Source organism: Crotalus tigris, unplaced genomic scaffold, assembly GCF_016545835.1.
Source record: "Crotalus tigris isolate CLP2741 ecotype Arizona unplaced genomic scaffold, ASM1654583v1 scf7180000018590.67127310178:1205815, whole genome shotgun sequence".
Lineage (NCBI taxonomy): Eukaryota > Metazoa > Chordata > Lepidosauria > Squamata > Viperidae > Crotalus > Crotalus tigris.
The window spans coordinates 562,648-582,517 of NW_024097092.1; the positions used below are offsets into that span (position 1 = coordinate 562,648).

The 19,870-nt window shown below is 45.7% G+C and overlaps 2 protein-coding genes across 2 annotated transcripts in view; both read left to right on the plus strand.

Moving 5' to 3' along the window:
- Nucleotides 1–4: 4 nt before the first annotated feature.
- On the plus strand, nucleotides 5–5,154 carry LOC120313300 (taste receptor type 1 member 2-like). Its single transcript, XM_039355058.1, has 3 exons — nucleotides 5–1,090; nucleotides 2,522–2,822; nucleotides 4,407–5,154. Exons 1-3 carry the CDS (start codon nucleotides 1,032–1,034, stop codon nucleotides 4,647–4,649), a joined length of 603 nt encoding a protein of 200 aa, XP_039210992.1. The 5' UTR covers nucleotides 5–1,031; the 3' UTR covers nucleotides 4,650–5,154.
- Nucleotides 4,852–19,870, plus strand: part of LOC120313277 — a 31,651-nt gene continuing 16,632 nt past the window's right edge. The window contains exons 1-3 of the mRNA XM_039355017.1: nucleotides 4,852–5,008; nucleotides 6,607–6,771; nucleotides 9,551–9,627. Of these exons, the coding sequence (XP_039210951.1) occupies nucleotides 4,852–5,008; nucleotides 6,607–6,771; nucleotides 9,551–9,627 (399 nt within the window). The remainder of the gene's footprint in view (nucleotides 5,009–6,606; nucleotides 6,772–9,550; nucleotides 9,628–19,870) is intronic.

Below are 19,870 nucleotides of genomic sequence, written 5' to 3' on the forward strand. Positions count from 1 at the left end.
CGGTGAACTTTGAACTCGGGGACTGAAAAAAAATCTCCAATACTTGGGAGTCAAGACAAAAATGGACCTGTCCCCTTAGCATGGAAGCTTTTAAGCTGGCAATCCGCCAACGACGGCATAGACAGGCTCAATGGTTGGGGTGTCAACGTTTCCCTCTTCACCCCAGTTCCCAAACTGGCCTTGTGTATCTGACGCAGCTGGATGCAAACAGGGCTGCTAAGATACAAACTTGAGGCTAAGCCATCATTTGACTGAAAAAAAAAACCAACGCTTTGCCTAGCTGGGAGATTAAATCCTTGTGGTTTATTGACTTATTCCTTGGCCCGGTGTTTTGTTTTTGATGGCTTGAAATGGTGCGATCCCTGTTTGCAAAGGTTCAGGTAAAAAAACAAAAAATCAGCTTTAGTCCAGCAGCCTATTTAGGAAGGTGGGACAGCCAGGTGAGTCTTCCTGTCCTAGCTTGGATGATTTGACCGTTTCCAGGCTCAGCTAATTTGGGAGATTTAAGGAAACCTCAGGCGTCCAGTGCCCGTTCTTCCCGCGTTGCTGCCAACAAAACCACACAGGGTTACCCGCAAATTCCTACAAAAGCCGCCTGCATTTTCGCCACCCGAATTAACGGTAGATCCCCGGCCTCTTTGCAGAAGGCGGCGAAATTTTGGGGCAGCATGATTCTCCTGGGCTCCAGGTTATTTTAAACCAGCTTTGGATTCGGGAACAATCGTTTTAAGACGCAGACTAGGTTACGTGGAGCAGAGGCCCCAGAAATTCTGCCGAGGTGATGGCTGTCGGGGCTCCGAAGGGCCTAAGAGGGACATGGAAATGTTTGCAAAAGAGTCAGTTTTGGCTACTTCCGCAAAGGGACAGACGGAAGAAACCCCAGCCGAAGCGCAGTAGAAAAATTTCCGTAGCCGTCGGTTACACCCAAGGAAGACCATGGCGTTTGGGCACTTTTTTCTGCTTTTCTGCTGTCGTTGCCAGCACACCTGTTTTCTGTTTGGCAAGAGATTACATCCTGGGGGGGGGACTCCATGCAGAAGCAGAGGGCATCTCTTCCCCCGCGGTACCCCCAGGTGCCCGTCTGTAAACAGTAAGTACCCGAGGGAGGAAAGGTTGAGGACGTCATTTGTGGAGACTGCAGAAATGGCCATCTGCAAAGCCGGGGGGCTCTGCTCAACCGGGGGACTGGCCATGCCCAGATCTTGCCAGCCCCCTGGCACCTGCCTTGTCTGGCTGGAAGGGTGCCATTCTGCACCATTACAGAATGGGCAGGCCTGGAACTGATGCATGCTTAAGGCTTGGGTTAGGAAAGGAGACAAACTGGGCCACAATCTTACTTGAGGTTTACTCAGCCTCAAGTTTCCTCGTCTGTGTTACAGGGGTGTGCGTGATTTAAATGTGCTGTCTTCCTGCTCCGGCCACTGTCAGGTATCTTTCCAAAAGGGATCTGTCCGTGTTTTAACCCCTCCCTTGGCAGACTCCCAATGGGGTCCCTTCCCTCCAAGTGATTGGGGCCACAATGGATTTGCAACTCCTTCCAGGAATGCTCTAGGAACGGGTCGCCCCTCAACTTCTTGTGGCGTCCACGGTTTTAGGGCGCTGCTCTTTTCATGTCACACGGTGATATAAAAGTACAATTTTTGGTGCCGGCTGCCACTGACATCTTGGAAATGGGGGAAAGGAAGGGGCATAGAGGTGACTCACTTGGAGAAAGTAAATAAGGAAGAAAGGTCTTTTTTTAATCTTATGAGATAATAATAATAATAATAATAATAATAATAATAATAATAATAATAATAATAATAATAATAATAATAATAATACTACAACGATATCTGTAATACCATCAAACATCCACATCTGCCTATCCCAGATGCCAAATCCAGTCTGAACATCTGGCTGACTGTGTGATGATCAATAATAATAATAATAATAATAATAATAATAATAATAATAATAATAATACCTGGTTGACACCTAGGATGCTGGTAGCAATCCGTGTCAACCATCAGCGCCAGCCAATTTGAATGTTCAGTTGACTGAGGTTCATGTCTAATAAATTAATAATAATAATAATAATAAAGTTGGAAGGGACCTTGGAGGGTCATCTAGTCCAACCCCCTGCTAAGGCTGGAAACCCTATACCATTTCATACAAATGGCTGTCCAGTCTCTTCTTAAAAACTTCCAGTGTTGGAACATTCATCGCTTCTGGAGGCAGGTTGTTCCACTGGTTAATTGTTCTCACGGTCAGGAAGTTTCTCCTTAGTTCCAGGTTGCTTCTCTCCTTGACTCCTTGGCTGAAAGATTTAAAAAAGGGGGGCTGTGGTCCTCCCAGTGTGTTCTTCGGATACAAAAATGCTACAAACTGAGATTAGTTGCTTGTTTGGCCAGAGGATCAAACTCCCACCAAGGCCATCACGCTCCCAGGGCTGATTTTGGAGGGGACGGGGATGATGGAGCAGAAAACCTTTTGGTGACACTCACTGTCCCTTTTTTTCTGCCTCTCCCCCCTTTCACAGGGACACGCTGAGGATAGTCAGCTCCAGCTCCTTCCAAGCCATGCGGTTTGCGGTGGAGGAGAACAGCAACTCCACCAGCCTTTTGCCCAGGATCCTGCTGGGCTATGAAACGATGGACATCTGCTACCTCACCCACCCCGTCCACCCCATCCTGTGTTTCCTCGAGGACAACTGCTCAACGATCCAAATCCAGAGGAATTGCACTTTGTCCTATCCGGGAGCGCTCTCCGTCATCGGTCCAGATTCCTCCCCGGCAGCCATCAGGGTGGCTTCTATTCTGAGTCACGTTCTTATCCCGCAGGTGAGCAATTGATTCTCTCCAGGAAAAGCGGGAGAAGGTCTGCCAGGTTCATTGCAGGCATTTTTTAAACAGGATAAAATAATCACTGTGGCATATTAATCCCCAAATGAAAATTGGAAGCACAATATGGCACAAATTAAGTGGCTTAAGCTAACAGGCTAATAATATGAGTGCTGGGAGGGGGAAGGAAGGAAGGAAGGAAGGAAGGAAGGAAGGAAGGAAGGAAGGAAGGAAGGAAGGAAGGAAGGAAGGAAGGAAGGAAAAGCACTCTCTGTAATGTTGGTCTCTCTCTGTCCCTCCCTCTCCCTCCCTCCCTCTCCCTCCCTCCCTCTCTCTCCCTCCCTCTCTCTCCCTCTCTCTCTCCTCCCTCTCTCTCCTCCCTCTCTCTCTCTCCTCTCTCTCCCTCTCTCCTCCCTCTCTCCCTCTCCCTCCCTCCCTCCCTCCCTCTCTCTCTCCCTCCCTCTCTCTCTCCTTCCTCCCCTCCTCTCTCCCTCCTCCCTCCCTCTCCCTCCCTCCCTCTCTCTCTCCCTCCCTCTCTCTCTCTCTCTCTCTCTGCTATCTAGAGGTGTTGGGAATCCCAGAATTCTCAGGTCACCGGGACGTCTGGGAGGGTTGGGGTCCCCACACATCTGGAATGGCCTGGTCTGCAGAGCCATGAACCCCACAGGTGTCCATTTTGAACCTCCCTCTCGAGGGTCTTTGGCGGCATCTCCATCTTAAAATCTCACCACCTTGAGGGTTCAAATCCTTCGGCTGACCGAGCAGCATCTAACAAGGGAATATTGTAATATTTATGACTTCACTCGGTCCAAAATTAGATATTTCTAACCCAGGCCCAGAAAGAGAAGGAGTTTATGATCCAACTGGGGGTGTCTGTTTTTTTCCTTCTTCAGACCCCCCCCCCCAAATCTACCTGCTCCAAGCAATGCAGCCCGGGGCTCCCTTTCCTGCTGCTTCGAGTGTGTGGCATGCGAAGCAGGCACGTTCCCCAACGACAGCAGTGAGTTTCTTCCTTGAAAGCCTGCTGGCATTTCTCTCACCACAAAGCCCATCGCCCACAGCCCCTGAATTTCCCAGAGCGGACAGTTCTGCTTCCTTTGGTGCCGGCAGAAATTTTAACAAGTGACCCAGGAAGGCGCAAGAACCATTTTTCATTCTTGAAATACATTTCGTAGAGAATGAAAAACAGCAGCCCAAGTTGTCCAGCGAGAAGCTGATTGAAGCTCTGGGTTCCTCCTTCATTTTGACTTTTCTCCAAAAAAACCCCAATCCCAGATTATTTTAGCCTCCCCAGGAATCCAGCAGAGTCGAGAGAGACCCATCTTTGTGTTTTTCCTCCCCTAGACAGGTTTACCTGCCAGAAATGCCCACCGGACACCTGGCCAAGAAGCCTCCTTCGAAAACGCTCGTGGTGTACCTGCAGGGGGACCATCCCGCCCCCATCGTGCTGCTCCTCTTCTCTGCCCTCGGCCACCTTGCCCATCCTTACCACCTTGGCCTATCACGTCAACACCCGGTAGTGAGATTGGCCTGCAGCAGGTTATGTTTCCTCATGTTGTCCTCCCTTGTCTTTGCCTTCTGCAGTGTCTTCTCCTACGTGGGGTCTCCACCGAGCTGAGGTGTCTCTTCTGCCTGGCCGGCTTCAGCGTTTGCTTCATCGTCTGTTCCTTCCAAGATGGTGGCCTGGCTGTCCACCGCCTTCACCGCCTGGTCCATGTCCAGGGGGCAGTGGGTCTTCATCGCCACCATCTCCGCCCTCAAGCTGGCCATTGTGACAGCCTCCAAAGCCCGTCTAGGCTGTCCTCAGCCCGGCTGAGCTTTTCCTGACGTGACGTACCAACTACGTTTCCGTGGTTGTAGTCAGCCACGTCTTCAACGTGGTCCTCTCCTCCCTGTGCTTCTGCTTGGCCTACGCAGGGAAGGCGTTGCCGAAGAGCTACAATGAAGCCAAGTTCAACACCCTCGTCATGGTGGGCTACTCCAGCTTCTGGGTGCTGCTGGCCCTGGTCACCACCGTCTCGGAAGGACGATGGTCGCCATCACTGAGATGTTCTTTGTGGTCTTCAACCTGCTCAGCCTCTCCTTGGGCTACTTCGGGCCCAAGGGTCGCGTCATCTATGTCCTCCCGGAACGTAATACGGTGGCCTTCTTCCAGGCAGCCATTCAGGGCTACAGCATGGACCAGGGCTAGAGGTATCCTCAGCCCCATTATTCCTTTGCCCCAGCACTCCAGCTGGAAATATTTGTCTGAAACGGTATAGGTTCTCCTGCCTGGGCAGGGGGTTGGACTAGAAGACCTCCAAGGTCCCTTCCAACTCTACTCTACTCCACTCCACTCCATCTCTATTCTATTCTATTCTATTCTATTCTATTCTATTCTATTCTATTCTATTCTATTCTATTCTATATTCTAGCTATTCTATTCCATATTCTATTCTATATTCTGTTCTGTTCTATTTTACTCTATTCTATTCTATATTCTATTCTATTCTGTTCTATATTCTGTTCTGTTCTATTCTATTCAATATTCGATTCCATTCCATTCTATCTCTCTATTCTGTTGTATTCCTATTCTTATTCTATTCTATTCTATTCTATTCTATTCTATTCTATTCTATTCTATTCTATATTCTATTCTGTTCTATATTCTATTCTGTTCTATGTTCTATTCTATATTTTATTCTATTCTATATTCTATTCTATTCTATATTCTACTCTATTCTATTATATTCTATTCTATATTCTATTCTCTTTTGTTCTATATTCTATTCTATATTCTATTCTATTCAATATTCCATTCCATTCCATCTCTCTATTCTGTTCTATTCTTATTCTATTTCCTCTTTATTCTATTTTATTCTTATTCTAAATAAATACAATAAAAAAACCTCTTCGTGTCTCTGTGATTACCAGATCTGTCTTGGTTTAGCCAGTCAGTTGCAGAACAGATCCCTGATTTGTAAATTATAGCAATGTTTTTATGCTTCTCCTTCAGACATTTAGACATGGGACTTCTCTTACAGACAGTCCTTGACTTATGACCACCATTGAGCCCAACGTTTCTGTTCCTATGCGAGACAGTTGTGAATTTTGCCCCATTTCACGACCTTCCTTGCCACTGTTGCGGTTGTTAGCAACACGGTTGTTAAGTGAATCTGGCAAAGGTTGTAGGTGTGAAAAATGGTCCCAAGTCCCTTTTTTTCCAGTGCTGTTGTAACTTCAGTCACTAAATGAACTGTTGTGAGCCGAGGACTACCTGTAACACCGTCCTTGCTGCTTGCATTGGATCTCTTTTTTGCAGTTTTTAAATTTGTATTATGGGTGCAATAAAAAAAGCTGTTTTGTTGTGCTTTTACTTTTTACCGAGATTTTTTTCCTCTGTAATTTGACTGTATTTTTTTTTGTTCTAATATGTTGTCTTTTACATCTTTTTTTACCTCCATTGTACTCCGTTGTTTTTGTCAATTTTCTGCAAACCATAATTTGACTCCCCCCCCTTACGTTGTTTTTAGACTGCCACAGAGATAATAGCAGGTGAGTTTAAAATGCCAGCTTTTCTTTCTGCTTTTAAACACCAATGATGGGTTTTATTTTATTTCTTTTACATTGTGGCATACATTTCCCCTGAAACTTGTGTTGTGCTGTCCTTTTATTGCCACTTCAATTCCCCAATAAAAAAAAACAACCAAAATTAAAAGAATGGCTGGGCAAAGGGTGCCTGTCCCTTTAAGGCTCTACTCAAGAGGGGCTAACTATTAATTAACTGCTCTTCCCCCCCCCCCAGCTGGGCCCTTCAGGGAACCTGCAGAGGGAAGACATGGCAGCAGGGGCTTCTCAAGGCTGTGGGGAGAAAAAGGGGGTCCCAACTGGGCCCAGGGCCCCCTCCCCAAAGCCGTGTGGCCCCAGGCTCTCCCAGAACTGGGCTTCAGCCAAGGAACCTCCTGGCCAGGTGAGCCCCTTCAGAGACCCCTTTCCTGCCTCTGGGGAGGAGGGGGCACATTGGGCAGGGCTGCTGGGGAGGATGGGGGAGGTAGTTCAAAGCCCTTGGCAAGGGGGGGAGTGGTGTGGTCCCTTGGCTGTCCTCAGGGCCTGGCTTTTGCAACTGGGGGGAGTCCAATGGGTTTATCCCCCATGTTGGGGGTTTTGGGAGGGGTCTTGGGGGTTTGTTGCGGGGGGGGGGAAACAATTGCAGGAAATGCAAACACACCCATGCATTGCACAAATTTTAGGACAGGAATGCCATAAAAAGCAGAAATTTCCCTCCCAAATTTGGCTAAGAAGCTTCAGCTGCGGCTCCTGAATTGTAATTAAGAATAAAAGAAGGGTGGTTTTTTTTTTGTTTTTCTTTTAATGGGAGACCTGTTTAATTTTTAATACTTTTTAATGCATTTATTAACTGTTTCCAGCTCTGCTGTACATCACCCAAAGTCAGCTGTGGATACAAATGGGTTTAATAAACAATATTTTTTTAAAAAATGGATGCCGGTCACTTGCCAAACTGGTGGGAATTTGGAAGGCTTTTGTTGTTTGGATGCATTTTTTTTTTTTTTTTTGGTCAAAATGTTGATAAAATTGTTTTATTTTGGTAAATCCAGCATTTCAAGTTCAGACCCCCTGAACTATTTTTTTTCCTTCCAACTTAAAAGGAGGTTCAGTTTTTAGGACGCGTTTATTGCAAAAGTAAAATGGAGGAAATAAGTAAAGTCTGGCTTTGCAATCTCCAATTCGGTTTAAATGTTCCCAAATTATTTTAAAGGGAAAAAGAACTGAGGTGCAAAAAACATTTTGGGATTTACTGATATATGAATTGCTATAATATTGTTTGGCCTGAATGGGAATTATATGCTAGGTGCATAATTTGGGACGGTTGAGGGTTTTTAAATATTTTACTGAAAACCTGAGCTTTATTACACACATAATAGGGTCTTTTTCTGTCGCTTTTCCCTCAGTACAATAAAATAGCTGTTTAAAAAGCCTTTTTAAAAGGAAAAAGTCCCACACCACACAGCTGTAGCTAATGCTGCCCAATGGAATGCTGGGAAATGTAGTTCAGCCCCACCTGAAGGGCTACAAATTCCCCAGTTGCAGCATGCCTGGCTGAGGAATTCTGGGAGTTGAAGTCCACAAGTCCTAAAAGGGCCAAGTCTGAAGACCCCTGCCTTAAATCTAACAAACAAAATGGAGGCTGGCTGAGGAATTCTGGGAGTTGAAGTCCACAAGTCCTAAAAGGGCCAAGTTTGAAGACCCCTGCTTTAGTGCTTTCCCTCAGGGCTGCCTGGGATTGGGAAGGGTCTCTGAGCAGGGTGGGCAACCTGGCAGGGTGGTTTTTCACCCATTTTAGGCACTTTTGTGCATTTTCTCCTCTTTCAGGAGCCCCCCATGTATGGCTTTCTCTCAGAAAATGCCTTTTTTCCCCACCCCAGAATAGACTTTTACATTCTCTTTGAAGGTTTCTGTTACCCCCCCCCCCCCGAGCCCCAAATATTCTGGAAATAAATCTAATTTGAGGGACCTCACCCCAGTCCAGTGGGTTTACAACGGGCCACTACGAGAACGGAACAGCAGATGGTGCTATTTCACTCAGCCTGCAATAATTCAGATATAAACAGATTTGTTTAGTGGAAAACGCTACCAAATTCTTTATGATTGGCGTAGATTTGCTCATTTGCAACCATGGGGCCATTACAACAACCCTTTTAGGTGGCACAAACACCGGTGGGCCTGTAACCATTTAAGCTGTGCTTCAGGCCACTACGTTCCCCATTTTCCTTCTTTCCAACATTAACAATCCTAGTTTGCTTTCTCTTTGGAAACTACCGGCAAAATTTAACACCCAGTTCCCACGTTTGGCAGATAAGATATTTTCTGTATCTGGTAAACAGTTAGAAAATTGTGCATTTGGGATTTCCTTCCTTCCTTCCTTCCTTCCTTCCTTCCTTCCTTCCCTCCCTCTCTCCCTCCCTCCCTCCTTTCTTTCTTTCTTTCTTTCTCTCTCTCTCTTTCTCCTCCCCTCTCTCTCCCTCTTCTCTTTCCTTCTCCCTTCCTTTCTCTTGTTCATCCCTTCCTCCCTCCCTCCTTTCCTTCCTTTCTTCCTTCCTTTCTTTCTCTCTTCTCCTCCCCCCCTCCTTCTCTTCTCTTCCCTTACTTTCCCTTCCCTCTTCCCTTCACTTCTCTTGTTTCTTCCTTCCCCCTTTCTTTCTTTCTTTCTTTCTTTCTTTCTTTCTTTCTTTCTTTCTTTCTTTCTTTCTTTCTCGCTCTCTTTCTTTCTCTTTCTCGCCTTCTCCTCCCCTCTCCCTCTTCTCTTCCCTTTTCCCTTCCCTTCCCTTGTTCCTTCCTTCCTTCCTTCCTTCCTTCCTTCCTTCCTTCCTTCCTTCCTTCCTTCCTTCTTTCTTTTTCTTTCTTTCTTTCTTTCTTTCTTTCTTTCTTTCTTTCTTTCTCTTCTCTTCTCTTCTCTTCTCTTCTCTTCTCTTCTCTTCTCTTCTCTTCTCTTCTCCTCTCCTCTCCTCTCCTCTCCTCTCCTCTTCAAATCCTTGCATGCAGAAAGCCAGGTGTTGGGGAGATAGATTACATTTCCTCTCTCATGTACTATGTTTTACTTCCCAAATTATTTCTGAGCAATATTTGTGGCTCAGGAGGGGATCCTCAACTGACTTAATATTTATAATATCTAAACAAGGTAAAAAAAATTGCTCTTAAGGCTAATGTTCTCTTTGTCATCTTAATCACAGCATCCCTGCAAAAAAGAACAGAAGCTGGGAATGTTTTGGACAATTACAATACGACTTTTATCGAGACGCTTTTGCAGGTATTTTTTTTTTTCTTCTTCTCGTTTTTGTTTGCCGGAATTGTGTCTAAGCCTTTATTGATAGGATTTAAATACAGAAGCATTTAAATGAAAGCAATTTGACTATAGAAGCCTCTCTCGCCTGCAAACATGCTTCCTGTGAGGTAGATTAGCAGATGCTATCCAGAAGTAATTTTTCCGCCGGCCACTCGGGTGAACAAACAGATCCAGCTACGTGGAATAAAATATCTGCCTGACAGACAGTTTCCTAGAAGGGGACCGTTGCATGTAAATCTCCTCTTGTGTGAAAAAGAATCAAGGATGCAAAGGGGTTTGACAAGTGATGGATTTGTGGGCAAGGAACAGCGTGTGCCCAGGGAATGCATTTCACCAAATTTCTCTAGGGGAGAGGGTTTGGGGGGGGGGGAACCAAACTTGTGTGCCTGTTAGCTGTTGTAAAACAAAGCAATCGTTGGAGAAAAATTTGACTGAGGTGCCAAAGCGGGGGAGGATCTGAGGATTTTTTTTCCCCCAGCCCTAATTTGCTAGTAATTGCCCACTTCCCGTCAAGTTCGGGATAGAATCAACTGTGTTCCCCAACATTAAAATTATGAAAACAGGAGGCAGGTGGCACTTGGGGGCCGTCGGCCTCAGCCTTCCCCCCCCAGCTCAATCTCCGAATGTCTCCAAGCCTGGCTGGGGGGCAGACAGAATAGGGAGGTGGGGCAGCAGATCCTACCCCCTCAATTCTCAGAGTACTCCAGGGAGGCCTTGTCTAAACACTCCCGAACTGGAGCCAGGGAAATTTGAGGGAGAAGAACAGGTGAAGCGAGTTGGCGCCATTCTTACCCTCCTATTTCTCCCCCGGGGGCAGCCCCTCTCGAGATAAATTATTTGCAATTGTCCAACAGCCTCTAAGCTGGTTCACATGGCATTATCATTTTTTTATTATTTTTTTTTTTAAAAAATGCACATTTTATATATATATATATATATATATATATATATATATATATATATATATATATATATATATATATATATATATCCAGACGTGCCAAGGGAAGCAGAAGAGAGCGGAGAAAAGCAAAAGAGAGATTTGCATGGTGAAGTCAATCCTTGGGAAAGCTTGTTCGGGAAGGTGGAGATTTGAAAGCAAGGAAATGGCCTTCCCATGGGCTGCACCAGTTGTGTGTGTGTGTGTGTGTGTGTGTGTGTGTGTGTGTGTGTGTGTGTGTGTTGGTGTTCCAAAGGTTTTGCACGGCTCACGGTCTTAAAATGCAAGCTTCTGTGCAGAGAGAGACAGGGGTCCAGAAAACACCCTTCTCCCAAAAATACAGTTAGTTGTTGCTCCCCAGGAAAAACCATTGCATCAGGGTTTACAGGAGGAGGCAGCAAATTATAATTTATTTTAGTCCATTTGATTAAACTCTCTTCTGCTTTAGGGCCAGATCACCCCACCTGGATGGTCGGAGATATTTTGACCCATAGCAGACAATTCCCACCTGTAAATTTTGCCTGGTTCTGCTTTGTCTCTTCCCTTGACGCTGTGCCCAGCAATGGGAGCCCCAAAGGCCTTGTGGGGGGAAAAAAACCCCACGACGCCCTTGGGTGTATCTCCTACGTGCAAAAGGTAAAAGACACTGCACTCCCTAATTTGAGCCACAGGATCTCTCATTTAATTTCCTAACAGAAATAAAACAGGTCAGGAGATAGATAGATAGATAGATAGATAGATAGATAGATAGATAGATAGATAGATAGATGGTAGGTAGGTAGGTGGTAGGTAGGTAGGTAGGTAAGTAGAGACAGAGACAGAGAGACAGATGATAGAGTGATAGGAATAGATAGGAATAGAAATATGTTGCATATATAAATTAAATATATTGCAATATATACTGTATATACACTATATGTGTCTGTGTATGTATATGGGCACCCGCACCTACCTACCTACCTACCTACCTACCTACCTACCTACCTACCTACCTACCTACCTATCTATCTATCTATCTATCTATCTATCTATCTATCTCTATCTATATCTATCTCTCTATCTGTCTATATCTATCTATCCATCTCTGTCTGTCTGTCTGTCTATCTATCTATCTATCCATCTCTATCTATCTATATCTCTCTATCTGTCTATATCTATCTATCTATCTATCTATCTATCTATCTATCTATCTATCCATCCATATCTAACTATCTGTCTGTCTGTGTCTGTCTATCTATCTGTCTATCTGTCTCTGTCTGTCTGTCTATCTATCTATCTATCTATCTCTATCTATATCTCTCTATCTATCTGTCTATATCTATCTATCTATCCATCCATATCTAACTATCTGTCTGTCTATCTATCTATCCATCCATATCTATCTATCTATCTATCTATCTATCTATCTATCTATCTATCTATTGCATTTTTTACCCCTAACAGGGACATTACACGGTGCTTTCCTCTTACATCTCAAAGATACAGCAGTGACATAGAAGGTGGGCAAAAAACCCCCGTAAATAAATCTAAGAATCCACTGAAATTTAGATGGATGCCACAAGGCTTGTGATCCCCCCGGGAGACGAACCCCAGCCTCCCCCATTGCATTCTAGGCTGCCTGCTTCCCGTCTCCTGTTCCCACATCTGAAGGTTTCCATTTTAATCTGGGCTTCTTTTCCAGTGCCAGGCCGCCTCTCTCGGAGTGCAGGTGTGGCCCATCCAAACTGCTATTTTTTTCCCCAAATGTTTGGCTGATGTCTTTTTCCTGATGACTCCTCTCTGATGGTTCCCCCCCTCCCTTTTAGCGTTTTGTTCAATATCTTCTCTTCTTCCCGAACTGCTTTTCGGCTTGCAGGGACCTTTCCCCCCTTGGCAGAGCTCTTTGGGGTTCGGTCTTCAGGGCAGATGCCAGACCCCCCGTTTGGATCCCTTATCCGTTTCCTGAGCGGGGGGGGGAGGGGGGAGAATCAGCACATCTGAGATATTGGATCCTCCATCTCCAGTTCCAGCCCGCTTCCTTCTTCGCTTGCTCGCTTTAATCCTGGCGGGCTGCTTCTCCTTTTTCAGTGCCGGATTCTTCACGCTTTGAACAACTTGCTTCTCTTGTGTTTATCGCTTTTCCTTTTGGGTTTACACGGCCTGCTTTCATGGACAATCGTGTAGGAACAAAACCAATTAAGATCGTATCACGGTTGAAGTGGACCTGTTTAATTGTCTTTTTGTTCCCTCCCTCTCCACGGTACGTTTCTACCTCCCACGCGACTCAGGGGGGGTGGAACATGGTAAGACGCTTAAAAAAAAAAACCAGGAAAAAAACTGGCTAGTAAGGTGGGGGGGAGGGCACTCTGCATCTGCTCAGAGGCACTCTTCACAATGGGTTCCATGCCAGATGCAGCCTTGCTCCACTAGATGGTGCTGTGGCAAGCAGCTTTCTCATTTGCATGGTCGGGTCTCCGAAACGGGATTGGCCTTTTCTGTGCGGTTGACCCCTCTGATCCCTCCCCATTCTCCTGATTGGCTGGGAGACCTATATAAATTATCCCACCAGCGTCTGGACTATGCATTTCGAACACAGAGCTCAGACCAAGATTGTTCTACCATATTCGGCTTGTGTTCACACAACACACCAAAAAATGTTCGTTAAAGATCTACCAACTTTTGTAAAATCTGTTAGGTTTAGTTTTTCAGGTTGTGTGTTTTTTTGTGAATCCAGAAGGCTAGAAAACCATCCTGGGCACAACTAGAAACCTAACCAACAACCCTTTGAATTACAAGGATGGGTTGATTCAAAAACTTGGTTGTGTACTAATTTAGTTGTTTCCCCCAATAGTAACTGTCACAAAATAGGTGGATGACTGGGGGAAATTTGATTAAATATTAAAAATTTAAATAGATTAAAAATAGAAAAAATAGAAAAATAGATAGCTAGATGATGGATGGATGGACCATCCATATCTATCTATCTGTCTATCTATCTATCTATCTATCTATCTATCTATCTATCTATCTATCTATCTATCTATCTATCATCTACCTACCTACCTATCTAATTACTATCCATCCTTCCATTCTCTCTCTATCTTTCCATCCATCCATATCTATCTATCTACCATCCATCCATATCTATTTATTATCTATCCATCCATATCTATCTATCTATCTATCTCTGTCCATATCTATCTATCTATCTATCTATCTATCTATCTATCTATCCATCCACCCATCCATCCATCCATCCAACCATTCACCTACCTTCCTACTATCTATCTATCTATCTATCTATCTATCTATCTATCTATCTATCTATCTATCTATCTATCTATCATCTACCTACCTACCTACCTAATTACTATCCATCCATCCATCCATCACATTTTCCCTTTGACCCTACTGACCCTTTTCACTGTCCTTTATCGCCCCCCAGAACTTTTGGTCCCTTTGGGGGGGGCTTTCCTTTGCACCCTGCTTTTCTTTTCCTTTCCCCTCCCCCCCATTCCCTCTGGGCCTGCCACCCTGCCAGCGTCTTGGCCGAGGGGAGCGTAGCAAATCCTGCGGAATGACGCAGCTGCGGAAACGGAGAAAGAAACGCGCGGGGTGCGCCACCTCCTCGGGAGACACGCCAACCCCTGGCAGGGGTGCAAGGCTTTTAGCAGGACATCTGCCCCAGTGCCTCGGCCAAGACTTTCGGCTCAGGAGGTGACCAACCGGGTCACCAAAGTTCACACATTCCCCTTTATTTACACCCCGTTTTCCCTCTTCGGCTGATGGGAGCCTTCGCCGGAGCTGAACCTGATTTGCAAAACATTTAAAGCCAGGCTACCCGTTACTCTTCCGAAAAGAAGCTCTGGAGAGATCCCAGAAGGATAAATAATCTGCCTGATAAATTATAAGGTCATCCGATCCCGGTGGCATCTGAGCTGGAAGTTGCTTCCTGACTCATTTCAGCTCCTCAGCTCTCCAGCTTCCAGTTTGCTTCCCAGAGGCAGCAATTAGCAACGATGGAGCTTCTAGGTGCAGAGGCAGTCTACCTGATTGCTGGGAAACCAACATTGCCAAAGTCCTCAGCCTGTTTTTTTTTTTTTAAAGGTTTCTGAAGTAGAAGAGGGATGCAACCTAAGCTAATTTGGTCACGGGGGAAGAGGGACAGGATTTTTAATTTTTTTTTAGTCTTTCTATTGTCATTAAACAAAAGGGTGTGTAGAACATCCCATTTCTCTTTTATTCCCTCCAACAAATGACATCCGGAGCCTTAACTACATCCAGAAACTCTATTTTATTTTATTTTATTTTGGGGGCTCGGCAGCAATTCTCTACGGTGGTTTCTGAGATTGGGTGACTTGCTTTGTCAAAGATTTTTGCACGTTGTGCTCCACAACCTTGCTGGCTGGTGCCAGTTTTCGGAGCAGAAGCCCCCTTCCCCCTTTTTTTGCAAGCCGGCCTTGGATTAAAAATGAATAATAAAAGTCTGCTGCAGAAATAAATTGAAAGTACAGCAGAGAAATGAGAAGGAGGCCAAGCTGTGCGATGGGTTAGAGCAATTTAGATTGAAAGTAGCTGACTCGGGTATCTTCCGAATTTTAGCCGCTTCAAACACAGCCTGGAAAAGTTTATTGGAAAGTCATAAAGTCTCCAAAACTTGCAGGCAGGCAGTTCCCACTGCTGGAGGTTTTACGGGCAAAATAATCTTGAGCTGAAACCGAAGGTCAACCCTGGGCAAATGCATGCTTCCTCTTCAGAGCAGGAAAAACGCCCCTTCTTTGCAATTAAAAGTTCCATCTGGAGGCTTTGCTCTAGATTGTTGGGCTAACCCAGTGTTTCTCAACCTTGACAATTTTAAGGCATGTGGACTTCAACTCCCAGAATTCCACAGCCAGCATTGCTGGCTGTGGAATTCTGGGAGTTGAAGTCCACATGCCTTAAAATTGTCAAGGTTGAGAAACACTGGGCTAACCAAAGATTTTAGGGGGGGGGGAAGCTTTGGGACTTCTTCTTCTCCTCCTCTCTTCTTCTTCTTCTTCTTCTTCTTCTTCTTCTTCTTCTTCTTCTTCTTCTTCTTCTTCTTCTTCTTCTTCTTCTTCTCCTTCTCCTTCTCCTTCTCCTTCTCCTTCTCCCTTCCTTCCTTTTTCTTCCTCCTCCTCTTCTCCTCCTCCTCCTTCTTCTCCTTCTCCTTCCTTCCCTTCCTTCCTTCCTTCCTTCCTTCCTTCCTTCCTCCTCCTCCTCCTTTTCCTTCTCCCTTCCTTCCTTCCTTCCTTCCTTTCTTCCTCCTCCTCTTCCTTCTCTCCCTCCTTCTCCCTTCCTTCCTTCCTTCCTCCTCCTCCTCCCTTCTAACACTAATGATGTTACCTAGTTGGGTCATGAAACATCTGCAAGAAAACCACCAGGCTCAGAGAACACCAAGGACCTCATAGTTTTCCTCCTCCTCCTCCTCCTCCTCCTGCTTCTTCTTCTTCTCTGCTTTGAATAATTAAATTCAGCCCAGCTATTTGCCCTCCTTAGCTAAAATATCTTTCCCAACCGACTAAATGGTTCATCTCCCACGCCATCTGTGTGTCATAAGCCTTCTCGCTTTTCCAGGGAAGTGAGTCAGCTTTGCCCGGAAAGCAGGGTCAGCTCTGACCGGGTAGAGCAGCTGTGTGGCCAACCAGGAGGTGCCCTATGAGAGGCTTTCCTGGCCTGGCTGTGGGAATGGCTAAAAACTCTGACTTTATTAGTTGGAAACCTGGATCTGGGTCTGCAAGCAGGATTCCCTCCGCCAGTTTCTTGCTTAAACAAGCATTTGTGGCTCAGCCAAACCGTGTTCGATTGCACCATGGTTTAAGAGGCCGATACCTCCAGTTTGAATGCTTAGAAAGATCTCAGTTTTGACCCCCTTTTTAAAATAGATTTTTCTGATGAAGTCGAGGGCCCACCGAACCGTCTTTCCCAAGATTCGAGAGCCGAGGTGGCGCAGCAGTTAGAGTGCAGTACTGCAGGCCATTTTAGCTGACTGTGTTCAGCAGGTCAGCGGTTCAAATCTCACCGGCTCAAGGTTGACTCAGCCTTCCATCCTTCCGGGGTAGGTAAAATGAGGACCCAGATTGTTGGGGGCAATGTAAATATATATATATATATACATTGCTTACTGGTGTACACCGCTTAGAGAGTGCTCACACTTAAAGCGGTATATAAGTCTCATAAATAAATAAAGTATGTTGGGATGCCGTTCCCACCCTCCTCCCATGGTTACGGCTGCTGGGCTTTGTAGTGGGCCCTTCCTGATTGTGATAAGCATAGGATAGGAATAGGGTAGAGCTGGAAGGGACCTCGGAGGTCTTCTAGTCCAGCCCCCTGAAGAGCAATCAGAATTGGGTGCCGGCTGCTTTTGATTGGGCAGAGCCCACCCGCTCCTTTTTTTGGAGGATCTTCCTGACCGCTGCAAGGAGAAGCCCCCTCCTCCATCCTGCAGAGCTATAGGGAGGGCAGCCGTTCTTCCAGAAGCGCGGCTTCAAATGGCCAGCCTGGAGTTTAGCTTTCCTTGGAGCTGAAGGAGCTGGGGGAGAGGTGGGGCAGGTGGGCACAGCCTCCTTGCTTCCTCTGCCTCTGCCTCCTCCTCCTCCTCTCCACAAAACTTCCTCTCTTCTATCCCTGATTGGGTGGCCCAGTTGTGTCATGAAATGTCTGCAAGGAAACAACCCAGGTCAGAGAGAATCAAGGACCCCAACATCCTCCTCCGTAACACTGATGATGTTCCCTAGTTGGGTCATGAAACATCTTGAAGAAAACCACCAGGCTCAGAGAGCACCAAAGACCCCACAGTCCTCCTCCCCCCCCTCCCCCTCCTCTCTGTAACCCCACAGGACCCCATAGTCTTCCTCTCCTTTTTATCCTCCTCCCCCTCTCTGTAACCCCATTCCTTCTAGCACTGATGAAATTACCTAGTTGGGTAATGAAACATTTTCAAGAAAACAATGAAACTCAGAGAACATCAAAGACAGTTCTCCTTTTCCTCCTCCTCCTCCTCCTCCTCCTCCTCCTCCTCCTCCTCCTCCTAGCACTGATGGTGTTCCCTAGCTGGGTCATGAAACGTCTGCCAGAAAACCACCAGGCTCAGAGAGTACCAAGGATCCCACAGTCCTCCTCCTCCTCATCATCATCCTCATCCTCATCATCATTATCCTCCTCCTCCCTGCAAACCCCACTCTCTTCCAGCACGGATGATGTTCCCTAGCTGGGTCATGAAACGTCTGAAAGAAAACCACCAGGCTCAGAGAGTACCAAGGATCCCACAGTCCTCCTCCTCATCATCATCATCCTCATCATCATTATCCTCCTCCTCCTCCCTGCAAACCCCACTCTCTTCCAGCACGGATGATGTTCCCTAGCTGGGTCATGAAACGTCTGAAAGAAAACCACCAGGCTCCGAGAGCACCAAGGACCCCCACAGTTCTCCTCCTCCTCCCCCCCCCCTTGCCAGTAGAAACAGCAGCTGCAAAGGAAAAAAAAAGTTTCATTTTTCTTACCCAGCCTGGCCGAATCCTTTTCTAACCTCTCATCCCCCCCCCCCCGCTTATGTTTTCCCCGAGTGGGATGGAGGCCAGCTGTGCAACTATCCGTAGCCTGGGAAAATATTTTGGGATCCCTCTTCTCTCCCCCCCCCCGCGTTCTTGAAATATGACTGCATCTTTTCTTCCACACATAAGACCGCAAGACAGAGCTTTTCTAAAACTCTCCCCTTGGCAGATGTCGAACTGACATCTTTTCCTCCAAACTGGAGGAGGCAGCGGCTGGGCGTGCAGCTTTTCATAACAGTCTTTCCCTTTTGCAGCCAACATTTTAGCCCTGAATTGGCTGCTCGGAAATCCGGGCAGGATTGGGCCGTAATTCACAAAAAATAACCACCTTCATCAATAACCTGATTGATTTGGGTCTGTGTGCCAGGAGGCATTTTCTGCAGAACACCGAGATTTAAACCTCCCTTGTTTAAAACAAACCATCAGCGTTATCTTTGAGGGTGGAGGGGAAGGACAGGGGCAAAAACCCCACCCACCCCCCAAAGAGTCAAAGGAATAGCATGGACTATTGCATAATTTTAGGCTAGAATGGGAATAAAATGAAGGAATGCAAATTGAAGGGTTGAGATTTGCACACATCTCTGAATGCTGCTAATGGTAATATTAACTAAGATTTTAAAATAATCCAAAAGGACCATTGCTCAGTCTTTCCAAGAGGCTGTCCGGAAAACGTATATGTCCACCAGTCAAATTTGTCAAATCTGACAAAGAGAAGTTCCCTGAGGATGGGCATCAGCACCAGTAACTGACTTGGATTGGATCCTGCAACATTAGAATAGAATAGAATAGAATAGAATAAAGTAGGGTAGGGTAGGGTAGAGTAGAATAGAATAGAATAGAATAGAATAGAATAAGGGAATGTAGAGTAGAGTAGAGTAGTAGAATTAGAATAGAATAGAATAGAATAGAATAGCATAGAATAGAATAGAATAGAATAGAATAGAATAGAATAGAATAGAATAGAATAGAGAATGGATGAGAATAGAATGGAATAGAATAGAATAGAATAGAATAGAATAGAATAGAATAGAATAGAATAGAATAGAATAGAATAGAATAGAATAGAGAAAGGGACCTTGGAGGTCTTCTAGTCCAGCCCCCTGCTCAAGCAGGAGATCCTATACCATTTCAGACAAGTGACTGTCTAGTCTCTTCTTAAAAACCTCCAGTGATGGAGCACCCACAACTTCCAGTGGCAAGCTGTTCCACTGGTTAATTGTCCTCACTGTTAGGAAGTTTCTCCTTAGTTCCAGGTTGCTTCTCTCCTTGATGAGTTTCCATCCGTTGCTTCTTGTCCTGCCTTCAGGCGCTTTGGAGAATAGCTTGACTCCCTCTTCTTTGGGGCAGCCCCACAAATACTGGGATACGTATCTTCACCTTCATTTCGTGAAAACCTTTCTCTTCACACGGAAACACACACCCCTCCCTCAGGATGATCCATTTGCAGAGTGGATCGCCTAGAGATCCATTTCCCCTTGAGTTATCCTACCAAGAATTTTCACACAGGAGGTCTGTTCCTGGCAAGGAAGATGGGCCTTTGTGTGTGTGTGTTTGTGATGCACTTTAAAGCAGGTTCATTCTTAATTTTTATTTTTTATTTTGGCAAAGAATGCAAATCGCAGTGAGCAGAAAGCATGGGATGTTTTACCCCATTGGACACCGTTTCTGCTTCCTTTCATCTCCACCGTCTTCTGATGGGGACACCAAGGAAAGGAAA